The 20803-nt window shown below is 44.6% G+C and overlaps 1 protein-coding gene across 13 annotated transcripts in view; it reads right to left on the bottom strand.

Annotated features, from left to right (window-relative positions):
- Nucleotides 1-20803, bottom strand: part of NFIX (nuclear factor I X) — a 195369-nt gene that overhangs the window by 33700 nt on the left and 140866 nt on the right. For all 13 annotated transcript variants that reach the window (XM_060268739.2, XM_088658558.1, XM_088658561.1 and 10 more), the window contains exons 3-4: nucleotides 898-960; nucleotides 375-449 (exon numbers count right to left, since the gene is read on the bottom strand). In XM_060268739.2, coding sequence (XP_060124722.2) covers nucleotides 375-449; nucleotides 898-960 — 138 coding nt within the window. The remainder of the gene's footprint in view (nucleotides 1-374; nucleotides 450-897; nucleotides 961-20803) is intronic.

Raw genomic sequence — 20803 nt, 5'->3', positions numbered from 1 at the left:
AGGGATGAGGCTGTGATGCTGCTGAGGGCAAGACCGTGATTAGGAGGAAGAGCCTTGCATTCATAACTCCTTAAAAAGAGCATGGATATGGAGGATGTCCATCTGAGCCATTTCTCAAATCTGACCACAAGCTTCCACTTCATCAAATCCAGCTTCCATGGGCTTAGCTTAGCAACAAGACCACAGAGCCATTTGGAAAGGCAACCCAGTCATAGTCAGAGATGTCACAGTACACTGCGCAACAAGTCTGAAAGCTAAGAAAGTGAGGGGAGGAGGAGGCTACTACTGTAGAGGTCACATGTGCAGGTCTCTCTGAATCCTGATCATTTTAGGAACACCACAGCAACCCAGAAGTTTCAGTTGCTCTGACTTACTCTGTGACACTCTCACCAGCTCCGTAACATTCCAGACGCCCGATGTCACAAAACAGTCTTGGAAAGTCAAATGCCCTGCAAAGAGAAGAAGAGAGGCACATTGGGTCATGAGGACAAAATGGAAGGAGAACAGGGGTTGGCAACAAGAGGCTGGAGGTGGCTTGCTATAGCATAGTTGGACAGAAAGTGAATCTAGTTTGCAATCTCCCTTCTAGGTCAGCTCTGAATTCCATTTCTCCAGTGCTTCTCATCTGAGTCCAGGGCTCCTGCTCTCAGATCTGGCCATATCCGTTAATCAAATCTCAGCACCCCTTTTAGGTCTCAATCTGTGACATTTATTTCTCAAATATGAAGGGAATGATTCCAGACCAGATGGCGAAGACCTCTGATTCGCAGCAGCACCTGCCACCCACCCCAACCTGGCCTCAGAAATGGGCATCTGAGGGGAGGGGAGAAATAAAAGGCTTCTGTGTGAGGAGACAAATAGTCAGGGAATCTGATTCCTGGGCAGGAGTTCACTCACCATTGGGCAGTGGTTTGATGTCCGCATCTCCTTGCTGGTTTGAATTGTCTGATTGTCCGGATTCTGAAACACAGAAGCAAAAACTGACATCAGGAGATGGTTGGAACAGAGAACAGAAGATGACGGGCAATAGCTGAGGCCCGCTGTGTGGGCATCTTGCACCACTTCACTCCTTTTTGTGGTCAATAGGAAGGCTGCTCAAAAAAAAGCTAAGCAACAAATAATGTTTCACGGAAATGGCCAGGAGACCTGGCTGTTTTTAAACAACTGATTGCCAGAATCAGAGAGGCCCTTTGATATGATGCTACAGGACGAAGTAGAGGGTTCTTGTTTCCATGCTCCAACCCTACAAGATTACCAAGAAGGAAGCCCGTGCTCCTTCCTCCACCAGATTACCCGAGATTATTTTCACCCACTGCTGAAGAGTATGGCACTGCTCACTCAAAGGAGCCATCTGGATTTGTTCGTTACTAGGTTTCAGAAATGCTGGATGTATTTTTGTGACTGAGGCAGAAAATTTCAAATGGCACCCCTGCACCCCTGTCATGGTTCTAAAAATATAACAAACTAAATAATTGACATTTTGCTTGCCTGTTAATAGCACTGCCAAACCTGCTTCCTGAGGCAGGCCACCTCACCTGCCTAATACCAGGGTCTATTCTGCCAAGCTTGTTTCTTGTTCTGCAGGCATCTCTGGCCTGACACAACCTATGAGATCATTCCTTCTTCCTTGTCTACAGGCACACTACAAAATCTGAAGGATGAAGGTTAATTTGGTAACACAGTTGGTGGTTGTGCCTAGGCAGGGACAGCCTAGTAGTACCGGTAGTAGTAATATTTATACCCTGCCTATCTATCTGGGTTTCCCCAGCCACTCTGGATGGCTTATAGCAGGCATGTCCAACAGGGAGATCACTGGATGTCTGCGGTAGATCACTGGTAGATCATCGGCTCCCCCCCCCCCCAGAAACTGAACAACTGTGGCTCCCCTAAAAAAAAGCTCAACATTTTACCTCCTTCCTTAAAAAAAAGCTCAACAACTTTGACCTGAACCCCTGTGAGTAGATCGCAGTCTCTTGCGAGTTGGCCACCCCTGGTTTATAGCATATCTTAAAACATAAAACACCAACTTTTAGATGTCTTCTAAAAGTTGTGTAATTCTTTATCTCATTCACATCTGAAGGATGTCAGGGTGGGTGCCACTACTGAGAAGAATGGTTCCCTGTAACCTCACTGCAAGAAGACCCTCAGAGGAGGACCTCAATGCCTGGGCTGAGCGATGGGGGTGGAGAGGCTCCTTCAGGTATACTGGGCCGAGGCCGTTTAGGGCTTTAAAGGTCAGCACCAAGACTCTGAATTGTGCTCGGAAACATACATGGCATTTCCTGCCATGTGTTTAATTCCACACACACCTCAACACCAGTTCTATTCTCCTAATTAAATTCTCCCTCTCCTTTCCTGAAGCTGTTATTTGCCCCTTGGGGGAAAAACATGAAAATACCATATCAGTGCTGCAGTCCCAATCCAATTTGGTGCCCCCTATGGCTGCTATTAAGGGATGCAGGTGGTGCTGTGGTCTAAACCACAGAGCCTAGGGCTTGCCGATCAGAAGGTCGGCGGTTCGAATCCCCATGAGTGGGTGAGCTCCCGTTGTTCGGTCCCTGCTCTTGCCAACCTAGCAGTTTGAAAGCACATCAAGTGCAAGTAGATAAATAGGTACCACTCTGGCAGGAAGGTAAACGGAGTTTCTGTGCGCTGCTCTGGTTTGCCAGAAGTGGCTTTGTCATGCTGGCCACATGACCCAGAAGCTGTCTGCGGACAAATGCCGGCTCCCTTGGCCAGTAAAGCAAGATGAGCACCGCAACCCCAGAGTCATTCGCAACTGGACCTAATGGTCAGGGGTCCCTCCCTTTACCTTTTACCTAGGGCTGCTATTAACTTTTTAAAATACACACACACACATACTATCCTGGATGGCTCTGTGCTTATTCCTCACACAGGTATCATCCCTAAGTAGCGGGACAGGGACAGGGACAGGGACAGGGACAGCAGGACAGGTCAGGGATGATGGGAATGGTAGTTCAAGAACAGCTGGAGACCCAAGTTTGGGAAACCCTGGTTTAAACTGTCAACAGATCAACAGAAGAACAGACTGAATGTTAGAAAGACCCCCCTCTGCCTAGAAGCACTTAAGTGATGGAATATGATGCATGAAGGTCAAAACTACATGCAATAGTGGCAGACTAAATATGGGTCTGCCCCATTCATACAGAACAGAGAGAGGGAGAATCCAAATTAAAAAGCAAACAGATTGCAAATTATCCACTGTCCCTGCAGTTTGTCACCTGATGTGATTCCCCCCAGCTGGGCTCCTCTATCAAAACTGACTTAGGCATGGAGAAAATCACCTTGAGGGACAAATTACAGGGTGATAAGCAGGAGCGGGAAAGTTTCAGCACCCTCATTTGCAAATCCTTTTTTCACTTTTAATTGCAGCCCATCAAGCCTGACTTCCCATGCGACTGGATCACATTTAAAGACCCACTGTTATGAGGTGCAACTAGGTCTTAAGAGTTGGCTTGTTTCAGGGCAGGGATTATTTAGGTTCAGGATATAAGAGTTGAGGGCTAAGGGCTTGTCCACACTTCTGCTTGGCCTGTGCCTGGAAAGCTGGGGCTGAGCAGTGTTGCGCGATTGACGTTTGCTCCGACTGAGCTGTAAAGTCTGGGTGAGCCCTAAACTGTCTGTTGGGTTTCCTCTGAGTCTGTTTAATAAGTGGGACCACCCCATCACATCCATGCAAACATGGAAGCCACCTCCTTATTATATCAGAAGGGGGCATGGGGATATATATATATATATACACAAAGAGAATGTGATGGACTTCCTCTGGAGCATGCAGATCTTTAGCTTCTGCTCCCTTTGCAGAGCTTCAAGGGCTTCCGTTGTTCTGTCCCCACAAGTCGCTGTGCTATTTACTGGCTTGTCCTTTTAGACATTAGACACTTAGACACACACACACACACACACACACTTTTCCTCAAGGCCTCACTACCACTTAAGAACGACTTTCCCCGAAGGTTTCATTTACCAGCTAATGCCTCTCAAGCCTCAAAGAACCCCAGGGATGGAAGCAAAAGACTTTGTCCACCCTGGTCATTAGAGGTATTGCACGAGCACATTGAAATGCCAAATTCTAGAGAGAGCACTTGACAAGAAAAGAAAAGCCCTTCGAATCAGTGGTTCTTAATCAGCCAGGTGAGCTGGAATCTACAGCGGCCAAAAGACTGCACTATAACTCAGCAAGTGCCTGGTTTGACTCTCTTTCTACCTTGAGCTCACCAAGTATGTGTACATTAGTGGCTTAAAATGCAGTGAGGTTGCTCCCCATCCCCCTCAAATGTTTAAGTCACATTTGAACATTGCTGTACAGTACACACCAGGGAGGGGGTGGGAAAGTCTTCACCTAATGTGCATTGCCTGATTTTGTTTCCCCCTCACCCGCAACCCCCTGAAAATCCTGTTCAAGGAAGCTGCCAGCTGCCCATGCACAATGGCTGCCTGAACTGTACACATCTCAGCTTATCTACTGCTTGCATTTTCAAGTTAGATGAAAGCTGGTTTGAAGGAAATCTTATCAAGCCAGGGTATTTCTTGAGAAACAATAGAATGCATATGGATTGTGGCTAACATCATGTGTGCTTTACTTACAGCAGCAGCAGTGGTGGGAGTGCACTGGGGCAAGAGTAATGTGTTTATTCCTTTAGGAAAGCCAGATTCTCTGACTCAGCACCCCCCTTTTTGCAGTATGAGGATAATAATACTGACCTTCCTTACAGGACGACTGTAAGAATTATAGAACTATCATGCATGTGAAGTGAAAAGGAGTCACATGATTTACTAGGTGTGCAGCAATGGAGAAATTTTGAAATTGTCTTGCAAAGATATGAACCTAAGAAAGAAGATGCAGCACAAATGATGCACAGATTGGGGATCAACATTTTAAGTATGGCCAAGTATCAAGATCCCATAACACTGATAACGCTTTAACGAGCTTTAAACAGGCTTTCATAGCAACTATCAAAGCATTCCAAAGTTATTTCCACTCCCTCAACCCATCTCCAGTGTTTGAGTGGGGTGGGGATTCAAATCCATGTAAACCAGAATGAATCCAAAGTTGAAGTGTATCGGTTTATTTCTGTAGTTTTTTCAATACTACTGTACCTAGTTTCCAGATGCCATCTAGCATAGAGTTCCTGGGCCTGTCACGCCTGCTTTGAAAGGAATATTTTCACAGATGGAACTCATCCTGTCTTCAACTTGCTATGGTGGCAGAAGCAGACCATGCCTGAATTCTTTTACTTCTACATTTCTCAAAGAAACTTCCATGCTAAATGGTATTTAGGAATCCTAGACCTAGTTGGCTAAAGACTCCTTTCTTCCCAGTGTCCAAAATAGAAAACCCATTCCCAACCCATTCCTCTGCTGATTGAAAAAAATATCCCTCTTGGTTAGGAGAAAACCCTTTTTTTCTCTTTAACCATGAGGGTCAGGAACATGCCCTATTTCCCTCCAAATGGAAGCTCTGATTTGCATCTCTCCTTGCCAAGCACCCACAGACAGTGGTGTGGGCATGGCCTACCTAACAGATTTCTAGGCATCTTGAAAGAAACGTTTATCTTGGTTTATTGACAATTCAGCAAGTGACAAAAAAAGAGAAGTACCTGGGCGGGTAAAATACAAGAGGAAGTGTTTATGTGACCTCGAATAGCTTTGCTGTCCTTAACTTTTGAGCCCCCCTCAACCCTGTGCTGTAAGACCACCTGTGCTCACCACACAAACTAGGCCTAAGACCTCCAAAGAGTTAACCAGCCCATCCCTTTCCTGTCCAGACTTGGCGCAGCAAGGCTAGCTGCAGAACTCAGGTTACCTATGTCAACAACACTGCAAGTTTACCTCTATCGGAGCCAAAGCAAAGCAAAAAGAAGCCAGGAAATGTGCCTCATACTCTGCAACAGCTGGGGAAGCACTAAGGAAATATTTCAGAGTTGGTTCTCTCTCTTCCCCCCCATCCCTTCTCCCTTCCCTTTCAAAGTTGGCCGAGGCACACTGTTCCCTTTCGGCCTTGCGACTGCTGGCAGCCATTTTAAAACTTGGCAGCCATTTTAGTGCTGGCGGCTAGGACTGCTCCCCCAACGCCGGCAGCAGGCAACCGGCAATCGGACGGAGGAGCGTGGCTTTGCTTAGCCCAGGGACAGATAGAAGATAAATTCTTAAACACTACGCGCAAGAGAGGCACCGGGGGTTTGCTTCAGAATTAATAAATCATGATTTTGTTTTTCTTTCCAGTTTAAAGAAATGTTGCATCAGCAGAGCAGAGAACTTGAAGGAGGAAACAGGCAAAACGCACTTCAGATACCCATGCTGCTTTAGGTCAGCTTCAGACATCACAATTTCTTAGGTGGGGTGTCATCTCCATCTAACGAAATGTACTGCGCATATTGCAACGTAGTTTGTTGCCTCAATAACACAGATTGAACAGCCTTCCCTTGGGATCGCACGAAAAAATCCGTCACAGGCACCGTTTTGGCCATTGTTCAATATTCACACAAGTGACTTTTCACTCACCGACAATGGCAAGATATCATCTCCACAATAGATGGGAGAAGAGATCTTGCTGTGGGGGCAGCAGAGGAAAGCACTGCTATTGTCCCCCCCACCCTTAAAATGCGGCTAGGTGTTCAATCCTGCACTGCAATGCATGGTAGTCCCAGAAACTGTGATATCCACACAAGAGTGAGCATTCACACCTTCCTTTGCAAGACCGTGCGCAGCACCTTTGGCCACGTGGGACTCACCAGCTGGTTGGAGTGGCCCGTCTCCCTGTGCTAGTCCCGCCAAACCCCAGTTAACCTATCAGTACCTTTGGGAGGCGGGGCCAGTTCCATAAATAGGAGGTGGAGCCGGCAGCAAACACAAGAAAAACCTTTACTCTGAGCAAATAAGAAATGTGGCTTCTATGTAACAGGTGACAGATATTGTTCAAGGTATTTGTGAAAAACCCAAGTGATTAAAGTTATTATGTAATTTGTGTTTTCATTTTGTATTTTAATGTTATGGTTATCTTTGGATGAAGAATGGTATATAAATGTTAATAATAATAATAATGGTGATGATGTTGGGAGCAGGACAAGAAATGAGGAATCAGAAGTTCTATTTCTATTTCTGAAAGGAGGAGAAAAATAGGATTGAGAGAATGTATTGTTTACAGTGGAACCTCGGTTTACGAACACCTCGGTTTACGAATTTTCAGTTTACGAACGCCGCAGACCCATCTGGAAAGGATTAATTCACTTTCCATTACTTTCAATGGGAAGGTTCGCTGCAGTTTATGAACAATTCAGTTTATGAACAGACTTCTGGAACCAATTACACCCATGCTTCGGGTTAAGTACGCTTCAGGATGAGTACTCCGCGGACCCATCTGGAATGGATTAATCCACTTTCCATTACTTTCAATGGGAAAGTCCGCTTGCGGAACCAATTGTGTTCATAAACCGAGGTACCACTGTATTTATTTTGGGAAGGCTGATTTTTTAAAAAACAAAAACCCTGCTTCCCAGCATAGCTCTTGAAGGAGCTAACAAGAATAACATCAGAAAAATATGCTAAAAAAAACTTCAACAAATGGCAGTGACAAAAATCACAGCTCTAACCAATATATGGTGCCATCAATTATGTGGCTGTAGGATATTCCAAATAAGGTTGGGAAAGAGCCCCCCCCCCAGTTGTTATTATTATGAGACTCCTAAAAGTTGCCCAATCAGCTGGGCAAGGCGAGTTGATCTAGGCAGGGAATGCCATGCTGCCATAGAGCTCTTGCCTGGTCATCATCACCTGTTTGCTACTTCGCCAGGAGTGGCACTGCAGCGCCACCTTCTAAAATGACCTTAAAAGCTGACCTTGGGGGGGGGGGGGAGAGAGAGAGATTCAGTTTCACCCTAAACTCCTGGAAGTGGTTAGCCTTGTCCAGATAAAGAAGATTAGAAAATGATCACTAATTGCTTCTTCAGTCAGAAAGTGAATGAAAGCAGCAGGTTCTAGGAACCAGACATGTTTTTCACATGAGTCTTCAGTCAGATATTAGCTGTTTTTTTTGTGCATTTTAAAAATAATTATTATTAAATTTGTCAGTCGCTTTATCTTGTGCAGGGCATCCCAAAGAAACTGACAACCAAATAGGCGATAAACCCCACATAGTTGCATTTAAACCAGGAGGAAAGAGAAATCCATTAAAAACATCCCACCAACTTCTAAAAGGCAACAGATACTGTAGTTAAAGGCCCAAGGCCTGGTTATAGAGAAGGTTTTTGCTTAGCGCTTAAGGAGCCATTCAAACAGTGGTTCTCAAACTGTTTTCTCTGGGCCACATTTTCAGCACAAAAATTTGCCTGTGCCACAGCATTTTTTAAAAATTGATAAGAAATACATTGGGGGGAGGGAACTCCTAGCAGTGCTCAATTTATAACACAGAACACAACTACAGTGGTGCCTCGCAAGACAAATTTAATTCGTTCCACGAGTCAATTCGTTTAGCGAAAAATTTGTCTTGCGAATCGCGGTTTCCCATAGGAATGCATTGAATTTTTTTTTGTCCATAGGAACACATTAATCCTATGGGAAACCACGATTCGCAAGATGAATTTTTCACAAAACGAATTCGTCTTGTGAGTCACCATCAGATCGCAAGACACATTTGTCTTGCGAAAAATTCGTCTTGCAGGGCATTCGTCTTGCAAGGTACCACTGTACTTTATAATATGATCATGGGACACCCAGAAAGTAAAAAACAATGCAGCTACACATTCTGCAAATTAAAAATTTATACTCTACTATATTCTACTACACTGAAATGTTTAAATGTTTTTTTGATTGTCCTTTAATCTTCCTGCCACACTTGCCATCCTCTCCTGCCACAGCCTTTTGAGAACCACAGCATTAGAGCCAGAGGGACTGGCAGTTGTGTCTCTTTGTTGCAAGGTGCCTATCTGCTTGGCCTTTAGTATACTGCAAACCTAACGCCCTATCTCAGTTTCTCCTTAAACTGACTAGCTGTCTTGGCAAAGTTGCAAAGTTTCATTACAACACCCTGGAAGAACTCTTAGCTCATGAGTAAGAGGTGCACAAGGAAGAGATATCACAAGTATTATCTTCCTCACGCCCACACAAGCTCCAGACTATACTGACAATTCCCTCTCAAATGTCTGCATTTCGTCTTCTCCCGTTCCACATTTCCCCCAACATATAAAGGCAGCAAATGCACACCTGTGGCAGAAAGTGCCGCAAGTGCACCTTCACTTTGGGCAGATGAAATTTAGCTAAAATCCAAGTATCAAAGAACTGCGCACGCATGCCAAACCATCACCCATATGCATCTTTCCTCATTGCTAAGGATAAACCTGCTACCAATTGTTTGCTATTCCCCACCAACCACTCAAAACTGAAAAGTTTCCGTCATGAACAATCCTACAGATCATAGCTTGCCCATCTCTTCAGGGCTGTTTCGTAATACTAGGCAGTGAGTGTTCTGGCACACTGAGCACTCCTAGCCCCTTCTGAAGTAAAGAGGACCTGAAAACATTTTCATATCTGAAAGCCAAAATGGCACACATGGATAACCTCTCTGGACTAGAGCTCACACTGAATTAGTGCCTCACAGAGATGGAGGCTGGAAGTAGGCACATGCAATCTTTGGACTATTTCATGTGGCTTTAAAGCAAACCCTTAGTTTTGTAGGGAAAATATTGGCTACTGATCTCTAAGCCATAGCTGCCAAGTTTTCCCTTTTCTCGCGAGGAAGCCTATTCAGCATAAGGGAAAATCCCTTTAAAAAAGGGATAACTTGGCAGCTATGCTCTAAGCACCACTTCCAGCATTACTTCAGTACTGTACTTTTGTTTCCTATAAAACATACAAGACATCAGGTGGAAAATGGCTAAAGATATTTGCCTTTGAATTGTGAAAATAGTCTGTGATGAATCTTAGATACTTGTTGGCCAAAGTAATTTGCAGTACTTTGCCACAATATTGGACTTACATAGAATGGCATTTTAGAAGTATAAATGTCTGCCTGTTTCTATACATGAGACATATAGAGAACAGAAAAGTGAGAAAGCATTCTTACTTGAGGACAGCTTTTCACACCAGATTTTAAAGAACAAAGATACAGTCTCAGGACCACTCACTGCTAAATGCAATCGTGCATCCATCTTGGAAGGAAATTTATTCAAATATTTATTTGAAATATGTTTAGAGTTTTCACAGCAAGAACCCTGGCCCCTCTCCCAAGGCAGCTCACACAAAAGCAAAAAACTCTAAAACACAATTTCAATAATGCAACATAGTGCATAATTTCCTTATATGCTTCCAGATATCAAAATGCAAAGAATGACCAAGATCTTGTGGCCAGCTTACTCATGGGTTTCTACTTGTTCCACTTCAGAGTGATAGCACAACATGGTTTTATACATCACTGTTTATTCAACAAAGAGAAAAGGTGCTTAAATGCATGCTAGGGGAAATTCTGATAGTAACTCTGCAAATTGTGTATTGATCTTTCTGGCCCAGGTATATTTTGACAGTTCTTTAGACATGATACAGCTGCCATCCATAGGTGCAGACATATCTTTTAAATATATCACGGGACGCAGTTCTCAGAAGTTTTAAATAAGGCTTTGGCATTTTCCCTGTCAGGTTCATAATGGCCTGATTTGTACATAATGCTAACCTATGTGTTGCTTAACAAACTCTAGCTATGCATGAGTTATCCCACAGACAATCAAATACTATTCATATTTATTAAATTAATATATCACAGCTTCCTTCAAAGGAGCCCAGGCTGGCAAATAAACCATGGCTTGTTTCTCCAAAATTTGTTATGTTTCCCAGCTGCTTTTGCCTTGTGCCTTTTTGGTTTGGTGAGCAACTAGGGTGAGGTGGCCAAACAAACCATGGTTAGGGGTATATGGTTTGCACATAATTCCAATCCATAAGTAAAATAAACCTAGGTTATAAGCAAAATATTAAACTCAGGCAATATACCTTGCGAGGTGGGGCAGGAATATACGACTATGCCTGAGTATAGTTCTGGAGAGCAAAATAATTGTTCTGAGGCAGAGTTGGAGTATGTCTTATACAGACATACAATTCTAAGCCAGTAGCCCACTTTCTTAGTGACAAGGCCACGCTGCCTACCATTACGCAGGGCAAATTGGAAAAGGGAAGCTGTTTGATGGATATTAACAATATTGCATCTCAAATCAGGAGCCTTTGATGGACATAGAAAGGGTCTCGTGTAACACAGGGTCTGAATGTCAGTTGGTGAAAACCATCTATAATGAATGAATGAATGAATGAATGAATGAATGGATTTATTACGGTCACAGACCAGATATAACCATCTATAATTTATCTATGGTGAAAACCATCTCTAATTGTAGGTCAGAAGTGGTAAAAATGACTGCAGTGGGGGCTCTTCCTTCTTAAGTGCTCCACACTTCATTGCCCTCCTCACCACCTAGCTTCCCCATGTTCCTGTATTAGTTACTGCAACTCAAAGTCTTCTAGCTGCCCTATTACTGAACTGCCCTTTGCCCCCAATCTCGCATGCACATGAAAGAAGACAATTCTCGGGTGCATAGGCTGGTTTGTCTGTCTGCCAACGTGGTGTGTCGTGACTCCCTCAAACTGGCGTACTAGTCTTTCTCCCAAGGGCTGTGATCTCCAAACCTCAAAGGTGCTTTTATCTAGCAGAACAAACCCTTATCTGGAGGCAGCAGCTGAACAAACAAACAGATCCATTGCCTGAGCAGACGAAACACTTTGCCGAACTCTTTATCTGTCCCTCACAGGCCTGGCAAGCCTCCTCTCTGCCCAATCTACAGCCTGGGAGTGGGAGAGGGGACAGTCTTGCCCAGTCCACAGGCAATGGCCCCTTCCTTAAAACCTCTTCCAAAAATTAGATGTGGGGAAGAGATGGGTGGCAGCTATTTTAAGAAAAGGATGCCAGGTTGCAGTCCAGAAATCCTCTTTTTGCATTGAAATAGTACAGATAGCATACTATTACATGTTCTCCAAGGTGCTTTCTCAAAAGTCAGGTTGAGGGAGCTGACAGAGACAGAGATCAACACGCCAGGTCAAGGAGAAGTTACTCTAAAGCTATACTCTGTAGCGTTTGGACTTTAGACTTGGTTGACTCATGGCCCTTGACTCATCTTCTGATATCTCTTTGTAGTAGAAAGATAGTAGCTGCTGGGGAAAACATCTCTTCCCTAAAACTGGAGTGTTATGTTAAGCCTGGTCATTTCCTCCCCCCACTTTTAGATCTACTGCTGAATTGGGACACTCAACAGCTGTAGCTTCTCCCAGCTATTTCTCCGCAGATCCTGTCCACTCGTCCCACCTGCTGTGTGGTGCACACCTGGAAGCCAGCTTGCTTTAGCTATAATGGAGGGAAATGGGCAGAAGAATCTGTGGTCAGTGAATCTTCCCTGATCAGCAACAGATTTGATGATAAAGGAGAAATCTCTGGGTTGCAACCTGGCAACCTTCTTTTAGAGGAGCTGAAGGAGCAAACAAAATCGCTTTCCTTTCCCAGTACAGAGCTGCTCTTTCTTGTCATTTAGCAGAATGGAAAAGCCGGAACTGTGACCTGTCAAAGGGGGGATGGGAAACATGAAGGAAAGAGAGACTGACCACTGTTTCTGGACTGGATAAACGCAAGTGGGTGACACATGCACACAGAAATGAGCTTGCCTTATTCTCAGAAAAACAAGCAAATGCCTTTTGTCCCTGCATCCACTGCAAATGAACTGCAGGCCCACACAGGCTAGCATGCTCCGGCAATTGGGGGGGGGGCAAATTAAGTTGATTTGCCCCTTAATCTTTTTTGAGAATATCAAATTATATCAGCAGGTTCTTCAAACCAGTTATTTGGTTCTGCAGTTGCAGACAGTTACAGACATTTCAACCTGCACCTCCCCACTAATGTGTAGCTGAAAAATATTGAGAGGTGAAATCATTATGTTGGCATCTCTTGCCCCTCCTATAATTCACAGGCTGCTGCATGCAGGAAACATGGAAATGCTTGCACAATGATGCCATATCACACACAATTTTTCAACTATCCATTTCCAGAGAGGCACAGGTCCGTACTCACCTACAGCACTCGTGCACATCCCCATAACATGTAGGTTGGGTCAGAGAAATTGAGTTGAAAACAAGGAAGACCCTGGTTCCAATGTGTGTGCTATGAACTTACGAAGTGGCTTTAAGCATGCTACTATTCTTTCAGTCTCAGCATACCCCAGCCATAAAATAATGATAATAAAACTGGCCTACCTTACAAGTTTGTTGCATGACTTACTGAGACAATGTACGTGAAATGCTTTGTTTACTCTAAAACGCTATATAAATGCTTATCATCTTCATCATTCACACTTTCATATCTATTCTCCAGCATGTGAAACATGATAATCAAGCCAAGTCCTAGTTGAGGTTGGAAATGTTGAAAACTACTAAAAACCAATACCAACCAATACATGTGTCAGAGAAATTTGAATTAGATCCTTCACAAGCCTATACTGAACTTCATGCTTAGTTGACTTCAAGCATATTTTATGTACAAAGTTCTCACAGATGGAGAATTAAGGGAATGATCAGAATTTTTGAATACTGATCACCATCCTTTCCCCTCCCTGCAAGACTTCATTCTTCTTTAGTTTCCCTATTTGTCACTATGGTTGTTTCCATTATACTGATACAAAATAAAACCAAATATTAGTTTAAAACATGTCCACCTGAAGCTGCTACTAGGCCACAGCAGAAAAATTCAAGAACCTATATATTTTTCTGCTGTGGCGGTAATAGCAGCTTTATTTACTATAAAGATGTGGTGTTCATCCATCCATCTTTCGATCAAACAATCTCTAAGGCAACTTATGAATGATTACAAATACAAAAGACTACCCAGCAAGCACTTGTTCATTTTGTTGGGGCCAGAGCACCCTTCTCAATTCATTGCAAAGATCCCAGGGGCAACTAACATCTGGGGCAGAATTTTTTTTCCTGGCTGAAAGTGGGAGCAACTTCCCTCTTCTTCTCTCATGGTCATAGCACTCTTCCTAGGAGTCAGTCCTTCTTCACAGCTCTGCAGTCCCAGGCTTGGGCAGTTGGCAACCAGAGCACTTAGAGAAGAGGTGCAATTTAAATTTGGGAGAACACGCTAGGGAACAGGACTAAACACCCTCCACAGGACCACTGTGCCAATTGAGTTAAGAAACAGCCCTGTGTCATTTTCAAAATTAAAGTGAAACTTAAAATAAATGCACTTTACACACAAGGAGAAATGAAATGAACAATTGCTACACGTCCTAAACATCTTTTAAAAAGGCTATTTTTCAGGGGTCCCCAAACTAAGGCCCGGGGGCCGGATGCGGCCCAATCACCTCCTAAATCCGGCCCTCGGACGGTCCGGGAATCAGCATGTTTTTACATGAGTAGAATGTGTCCTTTTATTTAAAATGCATCTCTGGGTTATTTGTGGGGCATAGGAATTTGTTCATATTTTTTTTCAAAATATAGTCCGGCCCCCCATAAGGTCTGAGGGACAGTGGACCGGCCCCCTGCTGAAAAAGTTTGCTGACCCCTGCTATTTTTCATTTTTAAAAGTCCCCCCCCTAATTATCTTTACCAGCAATTATGGCTTCTATGCACATATATAGACACACATCACTGAGATGCAATGACATTCTCTTCACATGGATGCAGCACACAATTCACACACAGACAATTTCCCCTATTAACCTGCATGGTCACAAGAGAGGTTCCTGTGCTTCCAGGAGGGGCTCTGTTTCCCATAAAGGCAAGATTGATGGCATGTTTGGGGTGGGTGTATTTTCTCTCACAGATACTTGTAGTGCTGAATTTACAGTTCCCACTGGGATATGTAGGAATGTCCCGTCCTGCTTGCTGGGTCTGCAGCTTCCTAACTCCCTGTTCATAACAAACTCCGCTCTGTGAGCTGGGCAGTCAATAAATCAGAATTGAGGAGTGGCACACACCCAACACCAGTGCCTAGGCAAAGGGCAGAAGGGGGGAGAGTGGGGAGGAAATATATGGCATCAGATACAGTATGTCCATGCCAACAAGCATGGTGTTTGCAAAATGCACAAACTTAAGCCGAATACTGACGAGACAGAAATGATGGTGGCTGGTGGTCCTTGTGATACATTGGGGGAGGGGGGCGGTGACGGAGGCTTCCAGTTTAACAGCTTGCTCCTGGGCCAGGAATTGCACACTTCCCTTAACACAGTGTGCCTGGCTACTGCTATCCATTCTGTGTTTATACTTCAAACTAATTTCTGCGGTGCTGTCCTTTAAAACGACTCGGAGGACTCTGTCTCAGTGCAGAATTCTGCTGCCTGTCACCTACTAAGGGCTGTTTCACAAGAAATATATCAAACTATGACACTAGTTTGTCAAAGTGCTGAACATTAGCTATGAAGACTAAATGAGGGATGGGGAACCTGAGTCCCTGCAGACTTTGTTGCTCCCCAATTCCCATCAGCCCCAACCAACATAGCCAGTAGTCGGGAACAATGGGAGCTGTAGTCCAGCACCACCTGCAAGTCCCCCCCCCCCCGGGACTAAATAGCCTGGATGCATCATACCCGCAAGAGAATCTCCTTCCAAATGAGCAGTTTCTGATTGTGCGCACCTCTCCTCTAGGCCCATCTTTTTCTCCAGCTTGCCTTCCCATCTCAGGCTCCTTCTTCTAAGCTCTCCCCGCTTCCCTTCATCCTGCTTCTTTAGACCTGCCTAATACCTCCCCTGGGATTGGTGTCTTTTAGATCTCTGCTAGCTCCTTCTTTCTCCCTTCAGCCTGTTTGCCCATTTCCAAATACCTGTTAAAGCAGGTTAGCTTTTATCCCTGCTCCACAGAAAATTGTCCTCCGGTTGGCATGGAAAGGAGCTGCATGGGACAGAAGAGACAAACTTGCCCCAACCCCCAAACAAACAAAAAACTGCCTTTTAAACCTTTTAGTATACACAGGCTGAAGATGATATAGACTGAATCTGGGACTTCTTGAGAGACAACCATACGCCTCACCCACACCCGTATTTATACTGATTTTATACTATTTCCCCCCCCCCCTCGGCCAAAAATCCTGGGAACTTACGAAGTGGCTTTAAGCATGCTACTATTCTTTCAGTCTCAGCATACCCCAGCCATAAAATAATGATAATAAAACTGGCCTACCTTACAAGTTTGTTGCATGACTTACTGAGACAATGTACGTGAAATGCTTTGTTTACTCTAAAACGCTATATAAATGCTTATCATCTTCATCATTCACACTTTCATATCTATTCTCCAGCATGTGAAACATGATAATCAAGCCAAGTCCTAGTTGAGGTTGGAAATGTTGAAAACTACTAAAAACCAATACCAACCAATACATGTGTCAGAGAAATTTGAATTAGATCCTTCACAAGCCTATACTGAACTTCATGCTTAGTTGACTTCAAGCATATTTTATGTACAAAGTTCTCACAGATGGAGAATTAAGGGAATGATCAGAATTTTTGAATACTGATCACCATCCTTTCCCCTCCCTGCAAGACTTCATTCTTCTTTAGTTTCCCTATTTGTCACTATGGTTGTTTCCATTATACTGATACAAAATAAAACCAAATATTAGTTTAAAACATGTCCACCTGAAGCTGCTACTAGGCCACAGCAGAAAAATTCAAGAACCTATATATTTTTCTGCTGTGGCGGTAATAGCAGCTTTATTTACTATAAAGATGTGGTGTTCATCCATCCATCTTTCGATCAAACAATCTCTAAGGCAACTTATGAATGATTACAAATACAAAAGACTACCCAGCAAGCACTTGTTCATTTTGTTGGGGCCAGAGCACCCTTCTCAATTCATTGCAAAGATCCCAGGGGCAACTAACATCTGGGGCAGAATTTTTTTTCCTGGCTGAAAGTGGGAGCAACTTCCCTCTTCTTCTCTCATGGTCATAGCACTCTTCCTAGGAGTCAGTCCTTCTTCACAGCTCTGCAGTCCCAGGCTTGGGCAGTTGGCAACCAGAGCACTTAGAGAAGAGGTGCAATTTAAATTTGGGAGAACACGCTAGGGAACAGGACTAAACACCCTCCACAGGACCACTGTGCCAATTGAGTTAAGAAACAGCCCTGTGTCATTTTCAAAATTAAAGTGAAACTTAAAATAAATGCACTTTACACACAAGGAGAAATGAAATGAACAATTGCTACACGTCCTAAACATCTTTTAAAAAGGCTATTTTTCAGGGGTCCCCAAACTAAGGCCCGGGGGCCGGATGCGGCCCAATCACCTCCTAAATCCGGCCCTCGGACGGTCCGGGAATCAGCATGTTTTTACATGAGTAGAATGTGTCCTTTTATTTAAAATGCATCTCTGGGTTATTTGTGGGGCATAGGAATTTGTTCATATTTTTTTTCAAAATATAGTCCGGCCCCCCATAAGGTCTGAGGGACAGTGGACCGGCCCCCTGCTGAAAAAGTTTGCTGACCCCTGCTATTTTTCATTTTTAAAAGTCCCCCCCCTAATTATCTTTACCAGCAATTATGGCTTCTATGCACATATATAGACACACATCACTGAGATGCAATGACATTCTCTTCACATGGATGCAGCACACAATTCACACACAGACAATTTCCCCTATTAACCTGCATGGTCACAAGAGAGGTTCCTGTGCTTCCAGGAGGGGCTCTGTTTCCCATAAAGGCAAGATTGATGGCATGTTTGGGGTGGGTGTATTTTCTCTCACAGATACTTGTAGTGCTGAATTTACAGTTCCCACTGGGATATGTAGGAATGTCCCGTCCTGCTTGCTGGGTCTGCAGCTTCCTAACTCCCTGTTCATAACAAACTCCGCTCTGTGAGCTGGGCAGTCAATAAATCAGAATTGAGGAGTGGCACACACCCAACACCAGTGCCTAGGCAAAGGGCAGAAGGGGGGAGAGTGGGGAGGAAATATATGGCATCAGATACAGTATGTCCATGCCAACAAGCATGGTGTTTGCAAAATGCACAAACTTAAGCCGAATACTGACGAGACAGAAATGATGGTGGCTGGTGGTCCTTGTGATACATTGGGGGAGGGGGGCGGTGACGGAGGCTTCCAGTTTAACAGCTTGCTCCTGGGCCAGGAATTGCACACTTCCCTTAACACAGTGTGCCTGGCTACTGCTATCCATTCTGTGTTTATACTTCAAACTAATTTCTGCGGTGCTGTCCTTTAAAACGACTCGGAGGACTCTGTCTCAGTGCAGAATTCTGCTGCCTGTCACCTACTAAGGGCTGTTTCACAAGAAATATATCAAACTATGACACTAGTTTGTCAAAGTGCTGAACATTAGCTATGAAGACTAAATGAGGGATGGGGAACCTGAGTCCCTGCAGACTTTGTTGCTCCCCAATTCCCATCAGCCCCAACCAACATAGCCAGTAGTCGGGAACAATGGGAGCTGTAGTCCAGCACCACCTGCAAGTCCCCCCCCCCCCGGGACTAAATAGCCTGGATGCATCATACCCGCAAGAGAATCTCCTTCCAAATGAGCAGTTTCTGATTGTGCGCACCTCTCCTCTAGGCCCATCTTTTTCTCCAGCTTGCCTTCCCATCTCAGGCTCCTTCTTCTAAGCTCTCCCCGCTTCCCTTCATCCTGCTTCTTTAGACCTGCCTAATACCTCCCCTGGGATTGGTGTCTTTTAGATCTCTGCTAGCTCCTTCTTTCTCCCTTCAGCCTGTTTGCCCATTTCCAAATACCTGTTAAAGCAGGTTAGCTTTTATCCCTGCTCCACAGAAAATTGTCCTCCGGTTGGCATGGAAAGGAGCTGCATGGGACAGAAGAGACAAACTTGCCCCAACTCCCAAACAAACAAAAAACTGCCTTTTAAACCTTTTAGTATACACAGGCTGAAGATGATATAGACTGAATCTGGGACTTCTTGAGAGACAACCATACGCCTCACCCACACCCGTATTTATACTGATTTTATACTATTTCCCCCCCCCCCTCGGCCAAAAATCCTGGGAACTGTAGTTAGTAAAGGTTGCTGGCAATTGTTAAGATACTCTTAATTCTCTCACAGAATTAAAATTCAAGGAAGAGGGATTGACTGCTATACTAGTTCAAGTCTGTGGTGTGGATGAGCTCATACGCTTTCATATGGAATTGTCATCCTTTGTTGAGACTCTAGACTACATTGTGCAAGCAAGTTGCTCATGCTAAGGAGACAGGCCTGAACCAGCTGTTATATAAGGCCAAACAGGATCCACGGAAGCCATGTCCTCTTTTGTCACTTGAGGTGAAACAGGAAATGGCACCACTTCTGACCACTGCTGAAGCATCCCTTACCTAGGTTGGGCAGCTGTAGTAGCAGGTTCCAGCGACATCTCGCTGGAAATCGGTGTCAACCTGAGGCAGCTGGGTGCCCGTGGGGGCTTCTACTTCCCGAGGCGGCTGCTTCCCCCTTCCTCATGTGTGGGCTGGTCCTGATAGGCTCCCACTGGCTCCTCATAGGATCCCCCTGGCCTGATCCTTGCTGGACTGAAAGCTGCAGGACACTTGAGATCTATTCTGTTCCTATGCCTTTCAGATCATGTGCAGAAATCAACAGTGTGAAGCTCTTCACAGCATGGAGAGCAAAACTGTCACCTAACAGTTCCTGCATATCAAGCTGCTGTTAATTACGCCTCTCCGGAAATCAGCCAAAGACATCTCTCTCTCTCTCTCTCTCTCTCTCTCTCTCTCTCTCTCTCTCTCTCTCTCTCTCTGTGTGTGTGTGTGTGTGTGTGTGTTTTCAAATATCCTAACATCTAACCAGCTTCTGGACTGGAAGCAGCAGTACAGGGCAAGGGGTAACTAAATGGATAGGGCACAGGTCCAAGGTAGCGCATGATGGATTTATTTATTTTTTGAAGCTCCTCTCTTCAAGCATTATTCAATATCATTCAAGCTCCTCCCACTGCATTATTGGCAAAGGAACCTACAAGCAGCCACTGGATAAGCTGCAGGTTGGGATGGCCCTGCCTGAAAGAGCTCCTTGCACTGCTCTGCTCCTTAAAGGTCACGGATGGAAGGCAGGTTGGAAGCCAGCCCAGCCACACACTCTGGCTAGCTGTTGAGCGCCTGCCCGCCCCTTCTCTCACCAAAACACACACAAAGGGCATGAATGACAATGCAACAGATGGACTGCGCCAGGCCAGGCCCTACAACCCACCCAGGCATGGCCTGGCCCCAAACACTCCCTGTCACTGTCTAGTAAGCTCAGCTGCCACCACTCATCTATGCTACAGGCATCTTTATAATGCTGCTTGCTTATCCTGCTTCTGCAAGGGCTCAGCAAGCTAACCTTGTCCTGTCCAGTACATTTTATGAGATGACTGACTGGGGAGGAGGGGCACCTTGACACCCATGCACAGCTCCTCTCCTCAAGACGTGTTATGTCCTGTCTCCTCCGAGAAACCAGCTGACTTCACTGAGAAGCTCATCATTTGTGAGGTCCACCCTTCATGTGCAGACCTAGCTATGGATCTATATATCTTCCACCTGCAACCCTCAGTGTGCACTTGGTGAGCTGTCTAGCCAATCCACTACCATCCCATATTTACCTATTCACTCATATATCTCCCCATTAAGTCATTTGACAGCTTACCCAATAGTCACACATACATTTTATTTTATTTTAACCCCTCCTTCCTCCAAGCAACTCCAAGCAACTCATCTTTCCTGTAAGTTGTTGTTTAGTCGTTTAGTCGTGTTCGACTCTTCGTGACCCCATGAAGA

This window comes from Zootoca vivipara, chromosome 15 (assembly GCF_965207765.1).
Source record: "Zootoca vivipara chromosome 15, rZooViv2.hap1.1, whole genome shotgun sequence".
Lineage (NCBI taxonomy): Eukaryota > Metazoa > Chordata > Lepidosauria > Squamata > Lacertidae > Zootoca > Zootoca vivipara.
This window is presented reverse-complemented; position numbering and strand designations above follow the sequence as displayed.